The sequence below is a fragment of the Haliotis rubra genome, unplaced genomic scaffold (genome assembly GCF_003918875.1).
Source record: "Haliotis rubra isolate DU_JTF1 unplaced genomic scaffold, ASM391887v1 Scf1394, whole genome shotgun sequence".
In the NCBI taxonomy this organism is placed as follows: domain Eukaryota; kingdom Metazoa; phylum Mollusca; class Gastropoda; order Lepetellida; family Haliotidae; genus Haliotis; species Haliotis rubra.
In genome coordinates, this window is record NW_025765330.1 from 96,000 (window position 1) to 120,095 (window position 24,096).

General features: G+C 36.9%; 2 protein-coding genes across 3 annotated transcripts; one reads left to right on the forward strand and one right to left on the reverse strand.

Annotated features, from left to right (window-relative positions):
* The first annotated feature begins 114 nt into the window (after window positions 1-114).
* Window positions 115-8,529, forward strand: LOC124268599 (sodium channel modifier 1-like). The gene is made up of 6 exons (XM_046703596.1): window positions 115-199; window positions 1,859-1,929; window positions 3,046-3,134; window positions 4,618-4,718; window positions 6,813-7,332; window positions 7,972-8,529. The coding sequence occupies exons 1-6, from the start codon at window positions 149-151 to the stop codon at window positions 8,061-8,063; spliced, it is 924 nt and encodes a 307-aa protein (XP_046559552.1). The 5' UTR covers window positions 115-148; the 3' UTR covers window positions 8,064-8,529.
* Window positions 8,530-10,197: 1,668 nt separating this feature from the next.
* LOC124268597 lies at window positions 10,198-24,038 on the reverse strand. 2 transcript variants are annotated; one of them, XM_046703594.1, is made up of 15 exons: window positions 23,861-24,038; window positions 23,308-23,418; window positions 22,692-22,918; window positions 22,245-22,307; window positions 21,909-21,977; window positions 21,451-21,502; window positions 20,756-20,885; window positions 19,997-20,104; window positions 18,072-18,132; window positions 17,322-17,394; window positions 17,019-17,067; window positions 15,425-15,534; window positions 14,299-15,035; window positions 12,751-12,903; window positions 10,198-11,690 (listed from the first exon to the last, which is right to left on the reverse strand). In XM_046703594.1, exons 2-15 carry the CDS (start codon window positions 23,399-23,401, stop codon window positions 11,481-11,483), a joined length of 2,136 nt encoding a protein of 711 aa, XP_046559550.1. In that variant the 5' UTR covers window positions 23,402-23,418; window positions 23,861-24,038; the 3' UTR covers window positions 10,198-11,480. The 2 variants fall into 2 exon arrangements, with proteins under 2 accessions (XP_046559550.1, XP_046559549.1); XM_046703593.1 differs by having other exon boundaries at window positions 23,853-24,038.
* Between the last annotated feature and the right edge of the window lie 58 nt (window positions 24,039-24,096).

Sequence of the window (24,096 nt, forward strand, 5' to 3'; positions counted from 1 at the left end):
CTCGGAGGGAATTCCTCCCTGCTATACCTATCACACATTATGATTGGCTAGATAGGATTACTACGAATATTCTAATTGGTTATTTAAAAATAGGCTTAGAATTTACCCTGTTGACACATGTTAATATTTTGCAACCAAATCCGTGAGAATGTCTTTCAAAAGAGAATCTAATGACGGAAGTTCTCTAAATTCATTAAGGGTTGGTACTACGGGACTTTTATCCAGAGTTCTAAACTATACATGTGTGAATAACTAACAGGTAGCTTTTAATCGAAGGGAAAAAAATCATTATGAGTTGTCGACATAGCACTTGAGAGCTTGTGACACAGTCGAACCTGATCATGACGCACCGATTATGAATGCTATCGTGAAAAAAGCCCGTGGTTTATTTTTAGCACGTGGGCGGAATGTAGTTGTACGGACATTCACTGTAAAAAAAATTCGTCAAAGTGGATGGTGCATATGTGGAAATGCCAATCGTTATTGAAATTTTAATAGACCCGATGATGTTTAGCCTTAAGTAGTTCTAATCACAATGAAAATAAAATCCCAGTAACACTTCCTGATGGATTTCCCCATCTCATCTTTACCCATCAACTTAGCCCATACTGTAGTCTGTAATGATGATTTATGAAGGACAATTATCATCCTGGTAAATGATATTTTGGGACAAATTGTAATCCCCTAATATAATAATTTACCGTAAATATCATGAAACGAATCTTACAGCAATGATAAAAAACACACACACTCATTCTTAAATTTCTAGGAGAAAGTGGGATGAAGCTTTGCATTTATGATAGCATACCTGCCAACTAGGGATGTAACGATACATAAGTTTCATGAATTGATACATATCACAATATCCATGTCACGATTTGATAGTATAACGATACCTATTTTCGTGGCACTATTGCATACTAGTAAATCTTGTTACATTTTGAACATTAATATTTCATATTTTATAATTGTCTATGAAAAGATCAACATTTTTTATTTTCAGAGATTAAAAAGTTCTAATTTCCCATCTTTTTGCATGCAAAATAATCATTCATAACTAACATAAAAAAACATGATACAAGCGCAAAATATAAACAATACATAAACATATTTAAACCGATACTTTCAAAACTAAATAATGATATAGCTTTAAATGTATCATTAATTGTATTGTCTTAGAAAAAGTATCAATGCATCAATGTATCATGGCATCCCTACTGCCAACTGTCAGCATTTTGCGTGAGAATCACACATTTTCATACAAAATCATGCCATCTCAACCACACAGCAAAATCTCATGCATTTCCAAAAAATAGAAGTAAAATATTAAAGCATTTAAAAAGTGCTAAATCCTTTTTCGGATGGGTGTGTGTGTGTGTGTGTGTGTGTTTTCCATCCCCCTATATCCCCTGCCAGGATGTTATCCAGGACCTGACCTGGCTTTCGAACAATCATACCCGTTTGAAACATTTTAGGATGGTAGCCCTGTGATAGTAATGTTCAAACAGTCAATAAAGATGGCAGGAGGACTGGTCCATTTTGTAACACTCAGAATGTTGATTGTAGTTTATCTATCTTTTTTAGTAAATCTTTTCATAGAACATTCAAAATATACTATACCACTTTTGACAGGGATACTTTTAACCTTTCCAACAATGAAAGCTGTATCATATGTCAAATATATACTTCAAATGAATGACATATCTGGTTATCTCTTTCAAATCTTAAGTAGTTTACAATAAAGAAAAGAAAATTTCAGGGCCTGTGGGAGATTATTTTTCTGTAATAAGTATAAAACAAGGAAGTGTAATTGCCTGACTATAGAATGAAATTACCATTTCTTTTCTTGGCTTAACAGCAAAGACGAATCAGGGATCTGCTGGCTGTTGACATCCCTGAAGATGAAGCCACTCTGCTCAGCAATGGAAGGTATCACAACATTGTCTCTCAACACTGTACTTTATACGCACACAATATCTGTTACCATGGAGATCTTGGTTACAGTAGCTCCTCATCTCCCTTTGCTGTTAGTAAGAGGAAACTGTAGTTGATCAGGTTGTCAGCCTTGGTGACTTGCCAACCATTTATAGTTGTAAACGGCAATTTTCTTCAAGGTGTCTGTGTTTTATAATTGTACAGTTCACCTATAAACAGTCTACATTCACCTGTCAACAGTCTACATTCATGGCCCACATGGGTACAATGTGTGAAGCCCATTTCTGGTGTCCCCCGTCGTGATATTGCTGGAATATTGCTAAAAGCGGCGTAAAAGCCAACTCACTCACTCTACATTCATGGGGACTCCATTCACTATGCTAGGTGGAGGAATCAAACTTTGTTCAGTCGTTTCAAATCTTAAACTCAAACTTTAGGTAATTATTTTAAGAATGCAATGTTGTGACATCAAAAAGCAGCAAGACATTGGCAGATGGTACAATATGTGGCAGGGAGGATGTGGAATCCAGGCCAATTCTCAAGATACTAGGTAGCAGAAGTATGTCTGTACAGACACTAGTGTTGGGAATTGGTTAAAATCTCATAATTGATGATTGGTTCATTACAACTGATCAATCATCGAAAATAATTGGTTAGCGTCATTTATTAGATTTTCCTGGTTATGTTTGTTTGCACAAAACATAAAGAAAAAACATGTAGTTCTTTGGGGTTTTTTTGCAAATTGCTTATCTTTAAAGGATGACTAGTATGTTAGGAACATAAATTTCTTGGGGGTCTTTAAGATAAATTCAATCATGACTTGGACGAGCTTGTAGTGGTCATGAAATGTAACAGACAAAACCAACCGTGTGAAAGACATTGTTAATGCAACAAGTGTTCCAGAATTGTTTGTGTTCGATTATGAGAAAACATGATCGATTGCTTGGTCGTTTAGTCACTGCGACCAATCTTCGATTATTTCAATTAATCGGACCACCACTAACTGACACACACAGTATTATTTTAAGGGGTTATTCAGAATATGTTTGTTTAAATATCTTTTGAAATGGAAAGTGTTGTTTATTTGCTCCCTTGAATAACTCATTACAGGTTTTCATGTGTCGTGTGCCATCATAAGCCTGTGTTTGACACAGTCGACATGTTGGCAGTTCACCGCAGTGGGAAGAGACATCAAGCCAGTAAGTACACCAACATTAAGAATGATGTACATCTACCCAACGTCTAGAATGCCAATCAAAGAAGTCATACACCAACATTGTGATGACAAAGAGACAGTACTGTGTATTACAGGCTGTGTCACGAAGGTAACTGTGTCATTGACCATTGTGTGTCAAGACTCCCAGAACAAACGTATCAACGAGGCTCGATTTTAGGAAACTTGGTTGCACCAGACAAAACCAGTTTGCATCCTAGTCCCATAATTCATGGAATGTGTTGGAATGTGTATATAATAATATGTTGATGATGTCAAGCAAATTACACAAAAGGGATTATTGACATAGAGTGGTCATAAAATGTGGTTGGTTGGTCAGGGTTTGAAATACTCCATGGCACGGCAAATACTGAAATGGCATGGATAAAAATGTTCCCGGTGCCCTTATGGCATGCCTAATTTTTTATAGACATAACTCACCTTTAGTCATTTAATCCCCAAAACAAAACACTTATGCAAATGACAAACAAGCAAAAACATTTATTGACCGCCCAGGAAATCACTGTAAAGAAATCTGGTTGTTTTTCCATTTAGAGTGTTGGGAGTACTGATAGTTCGGTTATTGAAGCAGAAATTGTGTATGTTCTTCTGGAACAGAAGATATATCAGTGATAACAGAAAACAGGTTACATTTGTTGTGTACTAACAATAAATTTCAAGAGATCATCATCATTGCTAGTCATTTATTCTAAAAACGTGGGCACACTTGATTTCTGAAAAGCACATTTAAAATATTTTTTTGGTGCCCAAAGGCACACTTAGAAAAAAAAGTATTTCTATCCCTGTTGGTTTATTGTTTAACACCCCACACAGCCATATCCCAGCTGTATGGCGGTGGTTTGTAAATAATCGAGTCTGGACCAGACAGTCAAGTGATCAACAACATGAGCATCAATCAAGCTATGTGAATATGCCCAATAATTTGTGTTGTGTTAGACACAAATTTTGAAGCATTATGACACTTGTCAATAATAGGTTTGATTGGTTGGTTGGTTTGTTGTTTAAAGCCGCACTCAGCAATATTCCAGCTGCGGTCTGTAAATAATCGAGTCTGGACCAGATAATCCAGTGATCAACATCATGAGGATTGATATACATGTTTGATAAAGCTAATCAAGTCCTGCATAGCCGTAACAAACAGACCACAACCATTGACCATGGATGCTCTCTTATGTGTCGTTTTAAAGAGAGAACAGTGAGTGAGTTTGAGTTTAGTTTTACGCCGCACTCAGTAATATTCCAGCTATATAGCGGTGGTCTGTAAATAATTGAATCTGGACCAGACATTCCAGTGATCAACAGCATGAGCAACAATTTGCGCAAATGGGAACCGATGACATGTGTCAACCAAGTCAGCCTGACCACCCAATCCCGTTAGTCGCCTCTTACCACAAACATGGGTTACATGTACACGTTGGTCACCGACTCGGGTTTTGTTGCTGTGACAGGTCTACAGCATCATGAAGAGAAGAAGGCGGAGCTGCAGGAACTGATCAGGAAACGGAGACATGAGGCGTTCATCAAGACAGGATCTAGTGAAATCAAGATTGTAAGTTATAATCTCACACTTTATATTGCTATTGAATATTTAACTCTGATATCTGTTCTCACTGCTCGATGAAGTGAGTGAGTGAGTGAGTTTAGTTTTACGCCGCACTCAGCAATATTCCAGCTATATGGCGGCTGTCTGTAAATAATCAAGTCTGGACCAGACAATCCAGTGATCAACAGCATGAGCAGTGAAGTTGTTGATACAGTTTGTATACCTGTATATTAAGATGTAGATTATGTAATTGTTGTACCACTAATGCGACCTGATTGCGGTCAGAATGTAAATAAAGTTCAGTTCAGACGCCAGTACGTTTAAATATAAACTGCATTTGACCACCTGAAAATGTAACTTGAAACTAATGGTAGAGATTTTGGACCAGATTTCAATTTTGAAGTATAGAAGTATCATATCAAAGAAATATATCACAAGATTAAAAAAAACTTTTATCTATCTCCTGCGGTTACATATTCAGTCTTTGGTGACTGAAAAGGTAAAAAGTGATGTTTGTTGTTTATGAATATTTATATACAGTAGACACAAGAGACGATATGATTAAATCATACATACAGTTTCTTGTAGCTTAGTATGTGTATCATATTAATGGCAACTACTTTATAAACACATCTGGGATACCAACATAGAAGTAGAGGAAGATTCGAGCTAGGTTTTCTGATTCACATCTCTGTTGAAATTCACTGACACACATACAGTCAAATCCCGATGAGTCGAATGCCGGTGTCTCGAATATTATGCATAACTCGAAGTACCTGTCGGTCCCGACCATTCCCTGTTATAATTGTCATCATTTGAATACCGGTTACACAAATTTGTCTCATAAATACACACGATGACTCGAGAAGGAAATTTGGTCCCATGAGATTCAAACAACAGCAATCTTGTATACATTAGCCGAAGTCAGTCAATGAGAAGTTGATTGGTGTAGCAAACTGATCCAATTAACAAACCAGCGCGGCTCACACCTTTCCGCCATTGACGGGTGAGTTCAAAAGGCAGATTAGTGATTTTACGGAAATCACTGTCTGTGCTAATCAGACTGGAACTGATAAGGTGTCCCTATTAGTGATATGGAAATCATTAGATAAACAAATGCTTAGGCGGAGGAATTAGGACTGGATCATCATTTTTTTCTACCCTCATAGACATAACTATGTCTCGAATACATCGATAAGTCGAATTTATTACTTGGTCCCCAGCGATTCGAGACATCGGGATTTGACTGTACATAGAAGTAGAGGAAGATTCGAGCTAGGTTTTCTGAGTCACATCTCTGTTGAAATTCACTGACACACATACATTTTCTAGGAATCATATTTCATTAATATCAGTACCAGGAAGGGTATTGTTACAGGAATATGAATATTCACAGTTTCACATGGTAAAGACATGGGCATTCCAGCTTAGAACAGACTCCCTGCTCATATGAAGTAACAGATGGATCAATGAATGTCAGTCATTATTTTGTGTACGTGTCACCCTGACCTGAAGGGACTGGGCGTTGTTCATCTTAGTCACTGGTTCGTGGGGTCCAGACTCAACCATTTACAAGCTGCTGTCCTTTTGACAGTCCTGCAGTTTGTGGTTAGAGATGAACATCAACAGGGATTCATCTTATCCTGATCCTTTACAAACCTAACCAGTAATGACGCGTAAAGACACATCAGAAAGACTTGAAAATTATGCTGGCCCTCAGGATACCAAGAACACTGGACAAACTGACTCAGGCTAGGTCAAATTTGTATCCCTGTCAGCATTATTTTTTATTCACCATACCAAATCTTGAGTAATTGTTCATTCAATACAGAGCAGACACAGATTCCCGAAAAAATCCATGCCATATATGAAATGCAGTTCAACATTGTTAACTTGAAGTATCACTTAAATTTCACACTGTAAACTTCACTGAAGACAGTGTAACTATATCTCTGAGGTATTTTCATTGACAGGCAAAACAGACTCACTGCTGGGTAGGATGCCAGGTTATGTTTTGTAGGGGTCCACAAATTCAAGTTGTCAAGGTTCCACTTTGATAATAACGTGGAATGATTTTGTCATGGGTATTGATTCTTCCAGGCAAGTGCACACTTCAAGGGCATCGGCAAAATTACACCTTATGATCCGAGAGTTAAAAAGAAAGTGAAGCCTTACGACCGCAAACCAAAGCTGAGCTTATCAACACCACAAGCCACATCACCAAAGACATTACCAGGAAATAGAGCCATGGAGGCAATACAGAATCAGGGCCTACTGAAACATCCTAAGCAGCTTAAAAAAATATTTGAAAGCCCTGACTCTGAATTTGCAGTCAGACCGTACCAAAGAAAATCAGAAATGGTCAGAGGGGATCAAAAGAACATTGTGAATGAGGCGGGGACGGATTCAGAATTGGGATGTAATCATGGACAAAATGGACATGCGGTGAGCCATGCTAGGGGAGTGGGGGTTGAGACATCTGTAGCATTACCCCCTCCTCCTCCCCCCGAGCCTGGGGTGTCAAGCAAAGAGACAAGTACAGTGGCAAGAGAGGAAAAGGATGGAGAAACAGTTCGTTCAGAAAAGAAGGACTTAGCAGAAAAATATTGGCAAATGGCAGGTATGTTTTGAAGCTATTCCAATTTTTATTACCGGTAATTCAATGCCTTAACTTGTCTTTGATATACGGGAACCAAACATTTTTGCATGGTTTACCAAAGCCAAAATTAAATTTAAAGGCCTTAAAACATACAAGCTAAAGATGTGTATTGTATTTTATTTTTTCTAAACAAATTTAGGTGTTTGTACCTATAAATTTGTTTTCTTTGGTCCTGTGTCACAATGTGGAGACATTAAACAATAGCGAATCACCCACAAGCTACAAAGAATTACAAACACTCTGTCCCAGGTAATTGTATTTGGTGAACTTACGGCTTTCATTCACGGAGGAGTTAATCAGTAATTCAGGTTGTCAAGTACATTACTGACATTTTACGAGCATACCGGTACATAAAGCAAAAATTATGAAATGTCAACCCCACAAAGAATCCTCATTGCCTTTTTGTGATGTCATGAACAATAATGCTATGTCATATGTTTCTCAAGTATATAGTACTGAGATGTCATTTGGCTCTAGTTGACCAATCAGAATTGATTGCCACTGAAATGACCTACAAATGCAAATATCGGAAGGTTATTACACATGCTCACTGTATCCTTATGGACAATATTAACCATTTATTTGATCTGTGGTTTCGTAGATCAGGCTGGCGGAAAGACTGGGACGGCAAGTGGATCAGAGATGAAGAGTGTGAGTTTGACTCTGACGAGGAGCCGCCTGACCTGCCTTGATGTTGCAGTGATATGAGATGGTGACAGGAGAGGGATGAACCAAAATTGGACTATGATTTGTCCATTGCAGTATTACTCCAGAGATGTTGGGGTAGCTGAGTGGTTAAAGCGTTTGCTCATCACACTGAAGGCCCGGGTTCGATTCCCCACATGGGTGCAATGTGTAAAGCCCATTTCTGTAGTTCCTGCCGTGATATTGCTGGAATATTGCTAAAAGCGGCATAAAACTAACCTCACTCAGTATTACTGCACTGGGTCAGTGTGACCTTGACCTGCGGATGTTGCGTCAATTTGTGTGTTTAGTCAGCTGATGTCTTCAAGTTGGGAACTGATAGTTTGGAACATTGTACACCTTGCACCTGTATCAACATTCAGTGTGTTATAATGAGGAGATATAAAACATTGACTAATGTGTGGCTGGTGTGTGGAAAGACTATGACAGTATTATTAAACGTTTAAGACTGTTCCTGTGCATGGTTTTACCTTGACTTACTAAAGTGTGGGTCCCATGGACCAATATCAATAAATTTTGCAGGTCCTTGAAGGTAATATGAGGGTAAAGTATTCTAATGGTGTAGTGTACTGTATGTTCAGATAATTACTTCAGAGCCTGGAATGAATCAGTGGTCATGTGGAAAGTGGTTATGAAATAACAGACACGGATAACTACTCTTGATGTGCTGTCGGTACGCCCTAAGTATTTTTGTGTGCGTCTCTCCCCAGACACAGTACTTTGGGTTTTCTGCATCCATTCTCTACAATTGTGCATCTCGTAAAAACCTGCTGTGTGGTATGTAATGTTGGCAAGTCAGTCATAACTAGCAACAGCAAAAAAAGTTTTCAAATTTGCCTGTTCGTGGTGTCAATGGCACAGAGAAGCTATAAGATTGATTTACTTCAGCACAATTGTTCTTTGCCACTGGTTGAGGTTTAAGCTAGGCCCTTCAGAAGGCCTCTGTAATTTGACTGGAAAGTTGTTTTACTGACTAGTTTGTCTGACCGAGACTTGATATATGTAACCCCTTGAATATTGTTGACTGCAGAGTTGAGCAACATGCTTACTCTCATTCACTACATCAAGGCAAAGCATGTTTTCGACCCACAAAACAAACAAACAAAAAAGACACAAAGAGATCTGTACTGTAAGTGGAACATTAACAGGCTATAACAACAATACATAAATTATCACAGATGCACATTTGGTACCTGAACTACCATTGCTGTTTGTAATTCAACACAATATACATATTAGGATCACTGTTTCACATTACAGATGTCAGTACAGATATTTGTGACAAGAACCTTAGAACACATTTAAACCTTAGCTTCCTCACTTCTTTTCTTACAATCAAAGCAACAAAAAGTCCTGAAACAATAATGGTTTACACAAAGATAGGAATTCTGAATATTTGATTCAATTATATATGGAAATACTTATATTAAACCTCATATCTGATGTTGATATGTCTACATGCAGCAGTTTTTAAACCAAATATTAGCATGTGTCAGTGACAATATTGCGAGAAATGTTAAAAGCAGTTACTTATGGAACATGTAACACAAAAACGAAACTCTTTTGTCATGGCAAGTTGTTGCACTGCAATTCCAGTCTTTGCTCTAACTTTTCCTGGTACCAGCTGGAACATGGTGCTTTAAAAACCTTTTTAGTAGATATTAATGTTAATATATAGACTTCCACCAGTTGAGTTTAATAGAACGAACCGAATTTTATTGGAAATGCATTTTTGACTTGTGACTAAAATTGTAAACTGTAACAGACTATGACCTCAGATTTAAGTGGTAATTCCCGACCACTTGAAATTTTTGTCTCAATTGAGAATGTCTCTCAGCGATTTTCTGCTAGATATGTTAAGGGCATACTTATGGAACATGTAACAGAAACACTTTAATTTTATGTCATAGTTGAGCATTTCTGTTAATGTTGACTAAAACAAATAAGCTAAATTGACCTTTGTTTCCGTTTGGTACACATTGGTTCTGACAGATTACTAGCATCAGGAGAAACATAACATTTGGTTTTCCATATAGATATTACTGTGCCCTAGAAATCTATTGCTGGAATGTACGAAAGGTTCCTTCTACAACAGAATATAAACAGACCCATTGACCCCACTACATTTTTAGTTGATAAACCTGATCACCCAGTGTGAGCAAACAGCAAAGTTCAATGACCTTTGATCAGTTGTGACAGAGCAGCAGAACAGACATCTGTCACACTGTAACATGGTCAGATTTATCATGACGAATCTGTACGATCGTGAACTGTGACACCCTGAATAGTATTGGACACAAATTGTATATTCACGCCCTTTACTTATTATTATTACGAATACGTCCCTCTAACACTTGATTGCCTTTTTCTTGAAACTTGCCCCAGTTTATTTAGATTTAAAATATAATTTTCCAAGTCCAAGCGACCATGTTGTCTTTCTTCCTTGTGGTCCACCAAATCGTCATCCACAGGAGTTATCTCCCCAAGTTTGATGTAAAAGGCAGAGACCATACATGCCGATATGTATACCGATAGGTGTATGGTCTCTGTAAAAAGCAATCAAGTGTCAGAGTGAGTGAATGAGTTTAGTTTTATGCCACACTTAGCAATATTCCAGCTATATGGCGGCGGTCTGTAAAAAAGAAGTGTTATCACTGATGATAATGTACAAACTTGTTGAATAAACATGTCATACATGTTGATTAAACACATTCCACTAAGCATTTATCACAGATGCCTTCTCTTTCATAAAATTGGAAACTTAACAATGACTATATACATATGAAATAATGCATTATGTATATACATGTAATATGTAATATATAAATATTCAGGGTATTCAGACAATCAAATTGCCATTCCTATGTCAAACAGAAAAATACAGACAGCACATGACACGATACGTCTATGAATAAAGGCGTCAATCAGTATTTCAACAATCTCCATGGCAACAACGGTGACGTCTGTATCTAACATATCTTATACCATGTGAAGTTAGTTGAATGTGGGTCATGTAACACATGCTTCAAGAAAACAGTGGTAATGTGATAAACAAGACAGCTTTGGTCCAGTTATGTAAAACATTGTCCTCAGACACCTGAAGTCAGGATGACTAAGCCAGATCGCAGTGAAGTCAAGGTTCCACAAATATCTTTTTGACAGGCACAGGAGTAGTGTCATCTAAAAGCTCAATGAGACAGAATATCATGTCCTGATTTATATTTACTGGTATTTTATCCCATGGGCAAATATATGTGTTGAATCCTGGATTTGTTTGGTGGCAGTTGCTTGAGTTTTTACACCGGTCAGTAGAGTGAGGATAATGCCTGTGGTGTCCATTCCTCAAAAACATCCAAGGTGACCAGACACTGCTTGATGAATACATTGGTCAATGAAGATGGTGGTCAGAGAGTACATTGTAATGTATTCATTAGTATAATCTTCTGGGAAACATCTGCGGCGAATCTGGTGACATGGGTTTTGGCAGGGCGTATCGGGTCAGTATTGCTTGACCAGTCAGATGACCGTCTGTTGGACTGACTGCTGAGGGGAAAGGCTGATGGCAAGTCCTCATTGCCTCGGTCAAGGTACTCCAAGATATCCATGGAATTAGTCTGTAAAAGAGACAACAGAGATATAGACACACATTTGTCAGGTAGCATGTGATGGTACAAATAAAATAATTCCTTTTAGAATTTTCAGTGCCACATTCTAGTAAATGTTCTGCTACAGTTATTCAAGAATTGAAAAATAAACACACACCATTATCCTCATTATTGGAATAGATGAAAACATGGCATGTTCTCAAAATATTTGATAAAAAGAACTTTCTGTTACAGTACTAGTTCAATTGTCCAAGTGAGTTGGATTTGAGTGTCAAAGGTTGCAAACGGTCAAGGTTGTCCATACAACCCATTGGAATAGGGCAAGATGGACCCATACTACCTGTGAAACTTCAGAGTATAGTTTCATATGCCCTGTGTATTATCCAATCAAAATTCTTTTAATTTATATGAAGCATAATGAATAGTAAACTGACATCTTAATCCAAGTTACCAAAGCCAGCTGATTTCCCATCAAGGGGTCAATGCGTTAAGACCGTTGCCAGTGTCCACTGTCTGCAGTATTGCTAACAAAGGTGAGGAGGTGAGGTGAAATTGGGTTTAACGTCGTGCTTTAACGTCGTGCTTGAGAATATTTCGCTCATATGACGACATGCATGCATGTGTGTGTATGTGCGGCTGCTTGAACTAGCCCAGACTAAAGCTGGTTTTATAGTGCTAGCCCACTGAGATACCATGCCGCAGTGAAGCATGAATACCCCACTCAGACACATTATACTGACTCCGAGCCAACCAGTCCTTGTTGTACCCATTAATGCCGAGCGCCAGGCAGGGACCAACAAGTACCATATTCTAACGTCTTTTGGTATGACGCGGTCGGGGATCGAACCAACAAAGGTGTGGAACAGACTAAAACCCTATTCAATGACTTTCTACACGCTTAACAAAACTTTGTTGTAATTAGGTCCAGCTAATGTTTGTTTTATCAATAATGGTTAAAGACAAATTTAAGTAAGTGGTAGTTCCAATTTTTGTTTGTTTTTATATGGATGAATATGATAAACATGTCAACAGACCGGATGCAACCAAAACATGAACATAATATACTTACATCAGTTTCCATGATGTCAGTTTGAAGTCTTACATCTGATCCTTGTTCTATACTTGACAAGATGGTCTTCTCAAACCAGAGAGAGTCCTTGTAGAAGTCACCGTGGAATCGAGGCATGTACTGGGGTTCCTCTTGATACTCAGCAATAACAGCCTTCAACAAGCAAGTGAAACAACCAAAACATTTCGAGAGCAAAATCTAAGATTAGCGTAAATGGTAAACCAGGGATCTAGGTAATGTTTGAGTCAGTGAGTATTCGATAGGACACTTATGATTCGCTTATATTCAATGAATCAAATTGTATCTCTTCATGAATTTTATTCATATAATTCAGATTTAATAGAATGAAATATTGTTTATAAAGGGGTGTTTTGCATTTGAACTTATGTTACTCAAAAATGGAATGTATACAAGCCATACAGTAGCGTGACTTGAGTCAGTTTGAAAGGCCTATTTTGTTTCTGTCAACCGAAAAATTATTGTTGACACTTGTGTTGAATAGCTTGTTGGCTTAAAAAAAATATCATTGAAATGTTGCAAGCAAAGCAACTGCAAGACATTTTTTGTAGTTAATTTCCTTTATACTAAGAATAATTTATTCGGGACTATATATTCGTATTCGATACTTTATATTCATGATAGATATCATGTTCACCTCATAGTGTATATATTGCAGCCTTAGATTTTCCTTGTCTGTTATCATTAACATTATCCCCACATGGGTACAATGTGTGAAGCCCATTTCTGGTGTCCCCCGCCGTGATGTTGCTGGAATATTGCTAAAAGCGGCGTAAAACCAAACTCAGTCAGTCAGTCAGTATCATTAACATTGGGTTGCAATAGTTTTCTTTTGTGATACTGAATATGATTTTGCACTACTTGGTTCATTCAATTGGGTACATTCATACCAATAAGTAGAGTGAGTGAGTGAGTGTATGGTATGGTACTCCGCTTTTAGCAATATTCCAGCAATATCACAGCAGGACCAATATGTATAGTTTTCAGAAAATTAGTCTCCTTAAAATTCTGTTTCAGGAGGGTTCAGTCGGCTTAAGTGTCACATCAGCGTTTTTTCCAGAAACAAAAATGCACTAATTTATGCCAAACCCTGTATTTGAAGGGGGGTAGGGGTAGCCTAGTGGTTAAAGCGTTTGCTCGTCACGCTGAAGGCCCAGATTCGATTTCCCAAATGGGTACAATGCAGGGATGGCAACAGGAATATCTATTTTCAGCTGAAAACTTAACATTGTGTCACAGAACTGATCAGTTTTAAATAACATTGGCGGAAAATTAACATCACTGACAATGAAGCACATTTCCGGTGTTCCCTGCTGTGATATTGTTGGAATATTGCTAAAACCGGCATAAAACTGAACTCGTTCACTCACTTGTAATCCAGGATCTGTTTTATTGGGTGTGAGAGGGATCGCTTTATTATCTTGAAACTCTGTAGGTAACTATTTCAATAAAAAGAGGCAGTATGGGTGAAACAGCATCACCCCACTGCTGGACCTGGCATTGTTGGCGATGTCCGGCCAGTATACGTACCTTATGCCGATCATCTTGGCCACTTGTGATCTCCAGAAGAGCTGAAGAATCTATAGTATCTAGTGGACTGTGTCTCGGAACCTCTGTGTGGGAAGGTTCCAGTCCTTTCAGCAACTGATCAAAAATTGGATGTCTTCCTGATGGCATAACCTTCTCGCTGGAATGATGGCTATGAAAACCTGATGACTGAGAATTTGAATTCTGACTCAAAACATCTCTACTGGGAAGCACCTCAGCCATCACTATGTTACAGTTTTCTTTGTTTGACAGGCTTGAGAAGCTGCTATGTTTTCTAGATGCTAAAGCTTTGTCATTTTGTGCCAGAAGATTTAAAGCAGTCAGCGGTTGCTGTTTGATCTGGTTAGGGTTTGTTACAGTACAACTTATTTCCCTCTTCAAGCATAAGTTGTCATTATGTTTAAGAAGGTCAATAGCATTCATGGATGCTGTGTCTGAAGCACCACATATCCCAGCATGAGACCTCAGACTTGTATGCTGAGCTAGGAGGGCCAGATCTCGAACAGATGTAGGTTTGTTGCATGGATGAGTACCACGTAGGATGTCCTCCAGAGAGCTGTGTCCAGGCTGATGTTGATGTGATGCTATAGAGGCTTGACTTTGTCCACACCCATCCACTTTCTCACACACACAGGAGGAAGCTTCTCTGTTTAGGTGGGCCCAAGCTGGTCCACTTGACATGGTTTCCTTTCCACCTGAGTGAGGTGTAAGAGGATTCTCTGAAAGGTAAACCGTGTATCTATGTATTCTACACAAAGTTAAGGACCACTCTATCCTTCTGTATTAGATCTACTATAATTAATCTGTGACAATGCAATTTTTTCAAACTGCTTTACTTAATCTGTCATGCCTTGACAGATTGACCATTGTGATACGAAACAATAGCAAAGTCCTCTTTTATAGCTAATGTGTGTCATAATTAATTACTTAAGGTGCTTATGGCACAGTGTGGTCATTCTTTTAGGTTTCTGACATATATCCTGTTTTGCATGCAAGCAACTCAAAATTATCTGGATACTTTTGCAGAAATACACTGATTATCTGATGCTCTGATACGTTTTGTTACTTAATCTTCCACAGAAAAGTGATAGAACTGAGAGCCCAGTACCTTTACACTTAGGGGTGAAGCTGTCTGCTAGTGATCTGCAAACACTGCCACCACTTGACAACACACACGTCCGAAGTCGGGTGGAGCAAGGTGTCATGGTTCTCAGGGCACTGAAAGTGTTTGGGAGTATAGAAGCATGGCAATGGTTGTCTCGAGATGCAAATAAAAGATTACTGATTTGTTTATAATACAATATCAAATGTATGGATGTAAATATATTCAGAAGCTCTGACAAAATTGTAAGTATCATGTGATTTTAGGTGGCATTCATTTACAATCAACACCTCAGATATCAAATGAGAATGAATCATATACTGAACTAAAATACTGATACACACAGGAACACCAACATCAACAGTAACATCAACATCAACAGTAACACCAACATCAACAGTAACATCAACATCAACAGTAACATCAACAGTAACACCAACATCAACAGTAACACCAACATCAACAGTAACATCAACAGTAACACCAACATCAACAGTAACACCAACATCAACAGTAACATCAACAGTAACATCAACATCAACAGTAACACCAACATCAACAGTAACATCAACATCAACAGTAACATCAACAGTAACATCAACATCAACAGTAACACCAACATCAACAGTAACATCAACATCAACAGTAACACCAACATCAACAGTAACATCAACATCAACAGTAACATCAACAGTAACATCAACATCAACAGTAACACCAACATCAACAGTAACATCAACATCAACAGTAACATCAACAGTAACATCAACATCAACAGTAACACCAACATCAACAGTAACATCAACATCAACACCAACATCAACAGTAACACCAACATCAACAGTAACATCAACAGTAACATCAACATCAACAGTAACACCAACATCAACAGTAATCACATCAACAGTAACATCAACAGTAACATCAACATCAACAGTAACACCAACATCAGTAACATCACATCAACAGTAACACCAACATCAACAGTAACATCAACATCAGTAACATCAAGTAACACCAACATCAACAGTAACACCCATCAACATCAACATCAACAGTAACATCAACATCAACAGTAACATCAACATCAACAGTAACACCAACATCAACAGTAACATCAACATCAACAGTAACACAGTCAACATCAACATCATCATCAACAGTAACACCAACATCAACAGTAACACCAACATCAACAGTAACATCAACAGTAACATCAACAGTAACATCAACACCAACATCAACACATCAACAGTAACATCAACATCAACAGTAACACCAACATCAACAGTAACATCAACGGTCAACAGTAACACCAACAAGCATCAACAGTAACACCAACATCAACAGTAACACCAACATCAACAGTAACACCAACATCAACAGTAACACCAACATCAACAGTAACATCAACAGTAACATCAACAGTAACACCAACATCAACAGGAATCACATCAGTAACACCAGTAACATCAACAGTAACACCAACATCAACATCACCAACATCAACAGTAACACCAGCATCAACAGTAACACCAACATCAACAGGAACACCAACATCAACAGTAACATCATCAACATAAGTAATGATGACACCAACTTGTGTTTCATCTGTTTGTTGAGATCATCACATATTTCTCTGACTGTGTCTGAAACGGAACATTTTTAGAATTTTAACAGTGATATTTTGAGGAACTGCATGGTATGAGTGTGAATATGTGATTGACAAAAGACATTCAAATGAACATTTCACATGAAACTTTATTCCTATATGATTTTGAAAAATAGACTTTGCATTTAGTTAAACCCAGCTTAACTCTGAGGAAGACAGAAACATTCAATGAAACAACTTATGACTGATAGGTTACTTCATCAGTTGTATAATGGACAATGTGCAACTTACAAATTCCTCGGAATATCTTGTGATCTTGGAGCTTTTGCGATAATTCTTGGACTATGTCTTGCATAGGCAGAATCTATGGACAAACAAAAATATTGGATGTATCTGGTTACAGCAACAATATTTGTTAGGTTTCTAACATGGACATCCTTAGATGTGATATTGATTAGGGCTGAAACGGTATACCACGGTATTAGTAGAACCGCTGTATTTTGCCATCGGTTCGGTATACCGTAATGCAATCAAAACATTCGATATTTCTGTTTTCGTACCGTCTTTTTATTAACCTTTTAAAACCTTTTCTAAAAAGTCTAGAAATCGAATCATTTTATCAAAATCTATGCATTTCTTTGCTCCCCGGAAGTAAGTTCTCATATACCAAACCGAAATGGACCGAACCAAAGGCCTTGTACCGCAATACGTAGCGAACCATGGTAAGAGCATACCGTTTCACCCCTAATATTGATCTGTGATATATGTATTGCCTACAAAGTTTATTTTTACCAGTTTTGACATATTTCAAAGATAACCAGACCAATGAACAGAAAAAGACTTCATAACAGTTTTTATAAAATAGATACCCCTGAACTTAAGAAAGTATAAAGGACTCTGTAATTAATAGTATAGACACAGATGTCGCCAGTATCATAATCTAATACAGTGAATTGCATCAACAGCTGAGGAATACTATGTAATTAATTATCTTAGGTTGAAGATTTGACTCCATATAATTGAACCAGCAATTGTACTGACCTCAGGCATATTGTCCAGCTCCATTGAGTTGGGACATGTGGAGATCCCTGTGGATGTGGAGCTGTAGAAACACAACATATCAGAATAAACTTACTACAATGGTGACAATGAAAAATGTACAATGTTTGCAAGGCTTAGACATGTTCTTAGCCCAAAATTATCCTTCATGGCAAGTAAATAATAGTTTGTACTTGCAGTATTTTCACTTGTCTTCTTAAACTTTATAAAGTTTCATTTTCTCCTCTACTCTTTACTATTTTTATTTTAAAGGATACTTACAATAGACATTCTACCATGACACGTTCGGTTTTAAATTAAATTTAGAGCAATTATAATTCCGTTAAACTACCTCTAATTTCAAAGCACAGTAAGCATATCTCCTCAGTATGACATAATTCACAGTCAGTACCATCAACGTTCATCTCCAATCCAACTCACTCAACCGGTAAGAATAGAAGGGAATTTTGAAAATCAGATAAATTCTGATTGTGTATTGACTTTGGGTGCAAGTCATCAAGTCGATTAGGTAAGACTGGATACAGGTTATCAAATATTTGTGTACAAGCCCACCCAGCCAGCTGGGTACAGACACAGATGTGTACAGATTGTCCACGTACCTTTAACACTAGTTTGGAGACCTGCTGTGCTAACACATTTTCTGTTTATTTATTCAAGAGACAGTTGCCATATGTGCCATCTATTTATGATATATTTCCCTCTTATAATTAAAAACATGACATACAAAAATGTTTAAAATGACCCTGCATATTTTATTGAAAATGGAGATATAATTTGATACGACTGAAAGACTGATAATCATAAACTTGCCACATATTGAATTAAGAATTGCAAGTAAGTATATATTCTTCATGCATTCATTTAATGTCAACTCCTTGCCTCAGTGACAGATGCATTTTCTACTAAAGTACTGTCAGAAATAGAAAAAAACTGTTTTTAGGCTGTCACTTTGTATCCCTAAAATTTACACAATTGCAAATAGCATGTGTCGAAATAACCTACATCGGATATCCAGAAAAGCATGTTTACTCGTAAAATTGGGCAAAACTTAGAAAAAACCCGAATGGCTGCTGAAAACAATAGATCAGACTCTGGCATGAAATGCATGTGCTGCCTACAGGCACAAGGGGGCATCTCAAAGATATTTATGCTCTTTTATGTGTGTTGAATATGTTTCATCTATTGATTAACATCTTACATGTCTTTCTTTAATACAGTTTATGTTGAGATATGTAAAAGAGTATGATACCCATAGAAAAGCTTATATCAGCCATCGTATGAAATGTCTCAAAATATATAGGTGGCATGACCACCAGAAGATCGACAGGATTGGATATTATTTGTAGATTGTTATGACATGCCGTTTTCTTACCCAGTTTAATTCGCCTAAAGGATTATTTTATCTTAGCTGATATCTCTATTTCCCCAGTCTGACCTCAACCACCATCTGCGACACCCGCCCTGGTTTTGCTTTTGAGATGACCCCTCCTACCTGTTTCATTTTATAGTGATAGTGAGACTCCATGGTAGCTACATCCCTAATAGTTTCAGTGTTAAAGTTATTGTTTTTTATGTCAGCTATCGTTTATAATGAAGCTAAGTTTAATTACAAAATGGGCATTTAAAAAGTGTCCTTTGTAATACAATATCATCGCACACTAATTTGCATAAGGCCAAGGTCTGTTCCAAATAAGTCACTTTGGACTTAGAAAAACCCACATTGCTCATTTCTGCACTAATCTCTCTCAGTAAAGTCCTTTTTCTACGTTTCCTATCTCCCTACCACTGAGACTGTTGTTATGCCAAACTTAGTTTAACAGATATTTCACACTTTCATATATTAACTACATAAATTGTAGATATAAATGCGAAAAAACATTTTTTTTCTATTTGAGACAGTACTTTACCTGATAGTATGAGGTTTGCCCTGTGTAAGAGTGGAGACTGGTGTGATCTTCTTACTAGAAACAGGCTGGTACAAGACTGCTGCTGAATGGCCAGAAGACACGACTGTACTGCTGAAACAATTCACTGTGATGACATACTATGTATACAACATGAAACTTTCTTGGATGATAACTTCTACATTATTTGTTACAAAGTTTCAAGGGCACTCCTATCATTGTACATTTATGAAGCACAGATGTACAGAAACATGCTTCTGAAATGGCTTAAGCCAAACTGTTTTGAAGACAAGAAGCATTACCAATAGGGCTGCGTAATATAACCGGTTCAGACATGAAAACGATACGTATTGCGATACGCTGATCAAAAACCAGTATTTTGACTTGCATTCGGAAAACTTCGCAACACTCGAAAATCTTCGGATATTTCCTTGTTTCATTTGTGCCAAATATTATTTACATTTCTATTTTGTCATGATTAAAGGTTGTTGTTAAAGCTTAATCAAGCATAGTTATTTTGTTGTGTTTTTGCTCTATAAATCAAGCTTTAACTCGATTATAAGAAGTTTTTTGTTTAAAAATACTTCTTGCAATATATTGCAATACATATCGCAATATATGCTTTCACATCGCAATAATCGCAATATGAAAATTCTCTGCAATTAACCCACCCCTAATTACCAACAACCATCATGATTGTGAACATTATAAATTCAATGAAAAAAACAAATATTATATATATATATATATCATTACACTTACCGTTCACTACAGACTGCCTGTGCATCAACCTCCATGGGGACATCAGAGCTGTCATCAGGGGGAATGTTTAATATCTTCTTCAAGTCGTCTTCAGTTTCCTTCTTTGTAGATTCTGTCAGCTCAATTGGTTCTACGACATTTATTTGAGTTTGTAAAATGCTGTCATAGTACTAGAATTATTTTGAAAAATTGTGATTCATGATTATTTGAATTATAGACCAGCATGATTTTTTACTGTAACAGCCACAGTCAACTCTAGTCATAACAAACACAAAGGGACCACTGATTAGTTCATTATAAAATGTACATGATGGGGCCAGGACAAAATAGTTATATCTCCCACTTTGTTATAAAAGTGATTGTTATACACATTTACTGTGTGTTCAAAGATTCCAAATCAAAAGATTTCAATTTAATATCATACATATTTCAGGAAGAAGAATCATTTATTGCAACAATAATTTCCATTGAGTTATAAGAATCACTTAAATGACATATCAAACCTGCATAAAAATCCACACAAATCTGAGTGAACCATATTCTTGCAAACTCAACAGGGATTTTGCCCTTAAATCTGCAGCTAAACGATGAGGTACTGAACTGTTTGAGAGGCATTCTGAACAGATCAATTTGTACGGAACAGATCGATTGTGAGATGTCAAATTAAGCAAGTGAGAAACAAGAAAGACACTTACTTCGAGATATTGTCTCTGATTTCTTGCTCTTGTTGAACAATCCAAGTCGCTTCTGAAACATTGACCTACCATTTTACCATACAATGAATTTTTCTCAGTGAAGTGAAGAAGTGAATTTTGCTATACTATTGCTGTCTACAATATTTATCTGTTGAATTGATAGATTGTTCATAAATATGCCCCAAATGAATAGTTTGTTTGCAGAGATGGAGAAATTAGTTCTTTCTTGATCAAAAATGCCCAAATGTCAAAGTTTTGTGTTAAAAGTGAAAAGACTTAGTTGTTTAATGTCAATAAACAGTTTGTTGGGTTAAGTTGAAGGAAAATAAAAAGGATTTTTTTCACCTGTACCAATATGCATGGTTTGTGAGTTATTTGGCAAGGTAGTTATTGGTAATATTAAGTCTTAGAGCTCTGCTGGCAAATATGCTGACCATTCTTACATGCATCCAACTTACTGTTAATCTGCCTTGTGTAATAACATTGAAACTGTCATCTCTCTGGCTTAGCCCTTTGGATCTCAATGGCTGAGGACAAATTGAACATACAAAGATTGGACTTTCATACAAAACAAACATCAAAATATTACTGAATAAAAGAATAGTTTCACATCTGTGTAGCTACTACTCCAATAACATCAGTAAATAAGCAGTGACTAACTGTAACCAAATATAACAATAAGCAGATATAGCAAAATCCTCAGCTGGATCATAACATATCTAGAATTTATAAGAGGTGGCAGTAGATATTTAGCATGATAATACATCAAAATGATTGTATTAAATAGAACTTACATAAGATATGTTGTGTGCAGTTTTTAAGTGCTTGTTGACATCAGCTTTACTATCTGAGTCATTCTGAAAATAAACAAAGAATTACAGTGAAAACTGAACATTGTTTTTCACTCTGAAATATATCAAAAGATCTCACAACAGAGATGCCATCCCCAAAGTGTTGCAAATAGTAGTTTTAAGGATTAAAATTAGTAGTTTGACCAGAAAATTAGTGGTCAACTAAATACTTAAAATCATGATGGAATCTGAGAAAGATAATATGACACTAATCAAGAGTGGTGCTTTAATTTCACATACCTCCAACAGCAGATTTGAAAATTATCAGCATTACATTTCTTTTTGTCATCTCTTTTTGTCGAAAACGTATTTAATTGACAAAAATATATTAACACAAACTAATATTACATCATCATAAGTGTCTAAATAATTTTTGAACTGTCAAGATACCTTGCTTGAAACTGATTTAGATCTTGTTTTGTTTCTTTCAGCCCTTGTCTTTCTCCTTCGTTTACGTTGAAGTATTTCATCCTGACTGCCCATACTGGAGTCACTAGCATCTGATGAGTGGCACAACGTGATGAACTGTTTTGGTTTTGTCACATCTGTGATACCTGTGATGTCAGGATGACTTGTATTTACTGCATGGCCCGCTGCTTGGAAATGTCTGCGAAAAACTGAAATTAAAAAAATATATCTAAACATCTTTTCCAAGTTGTCAATGGGTTATGACTACATCTTCATGTTGATTATTTATTCAGTTTGGTTCATGTTGGTAAATATGCCTGAATCATATTACCTAATACATACTGTAATACTGTTCCAGCACCAATGTCCAGAGACCAAAAGTGTTGAATGGATTTGTCATGAAAGATTACCATCTGATCCGAGTTCCGCACTTTCACAAGTGGCGGAAGACATCAGTTTCATTACTTATAACTGAAGTCTGAAGCCCTGATGACTGCATGATAAAACTTAAATTTATCTCAACCACTTGTTTCAATAGAAATTGCATCAACTGTGAAAAAAAATATGCAATGTTGATTTAGAATTGTTTTTATGATACCTGCAAGAATTGATTCTCTTTGTTTCTTTTTCTCGTCTTCTTTTGATGAGATTGGATTCACATATGATGAATGTTTCTTATGCACTTTTCCCATTGACCCATAGCCAACATCTGGATATAGGCATAAATAAAAATATACGACGTTAATCATGGTATAAGTCACAGGTTCGCTAATACATCCACAACTATGTTATGCATACTGTATACTCTCTTACCAAACGCTTGTCAGCACGAATCTCCCTGTGAGTGTGATAGTATAAACACATCATTGCTTTTATCTTCTAGAATATACGGCAGAATTTATCTATTTTTGCTTTGGCATGGAGAAAGCTTAATCTTAATAATTTGGTGTAGTCCTATTATGCTACGCTTTCTTCAGTGTAACATGCTTGACAAGTTTGCCTGAAGTCTGAAGACTGAAGTAATTGAAGTAGCCGGTAAGTCTGGATGTTTTCAGACGATCTACATTTGTCTGTAGATATTTGTTCTCCTGAATTATATTTGCCAGGGATACTTAAGATAAAAGCGACTAAAGTTACACATACCAACCAACCTGAGTAACACCAATGAAGGTTTTGTCAATATTTCTCCGCTTGAGATGTTACTGATTCAAATGTCGCGCGCCTATCAAGTCGCCATTTGCAAAACTAAAAAGTAGGTCAAGCCGCTGTTGGTATTTTACTTCATCGTGAAACCTGTAATTATACAAAACATAAGTTGCAAACGACTTTAGAAAGATTACAGAATGATTGCTGTAATGAAGTATTATATACGCTCTACTCTACATTT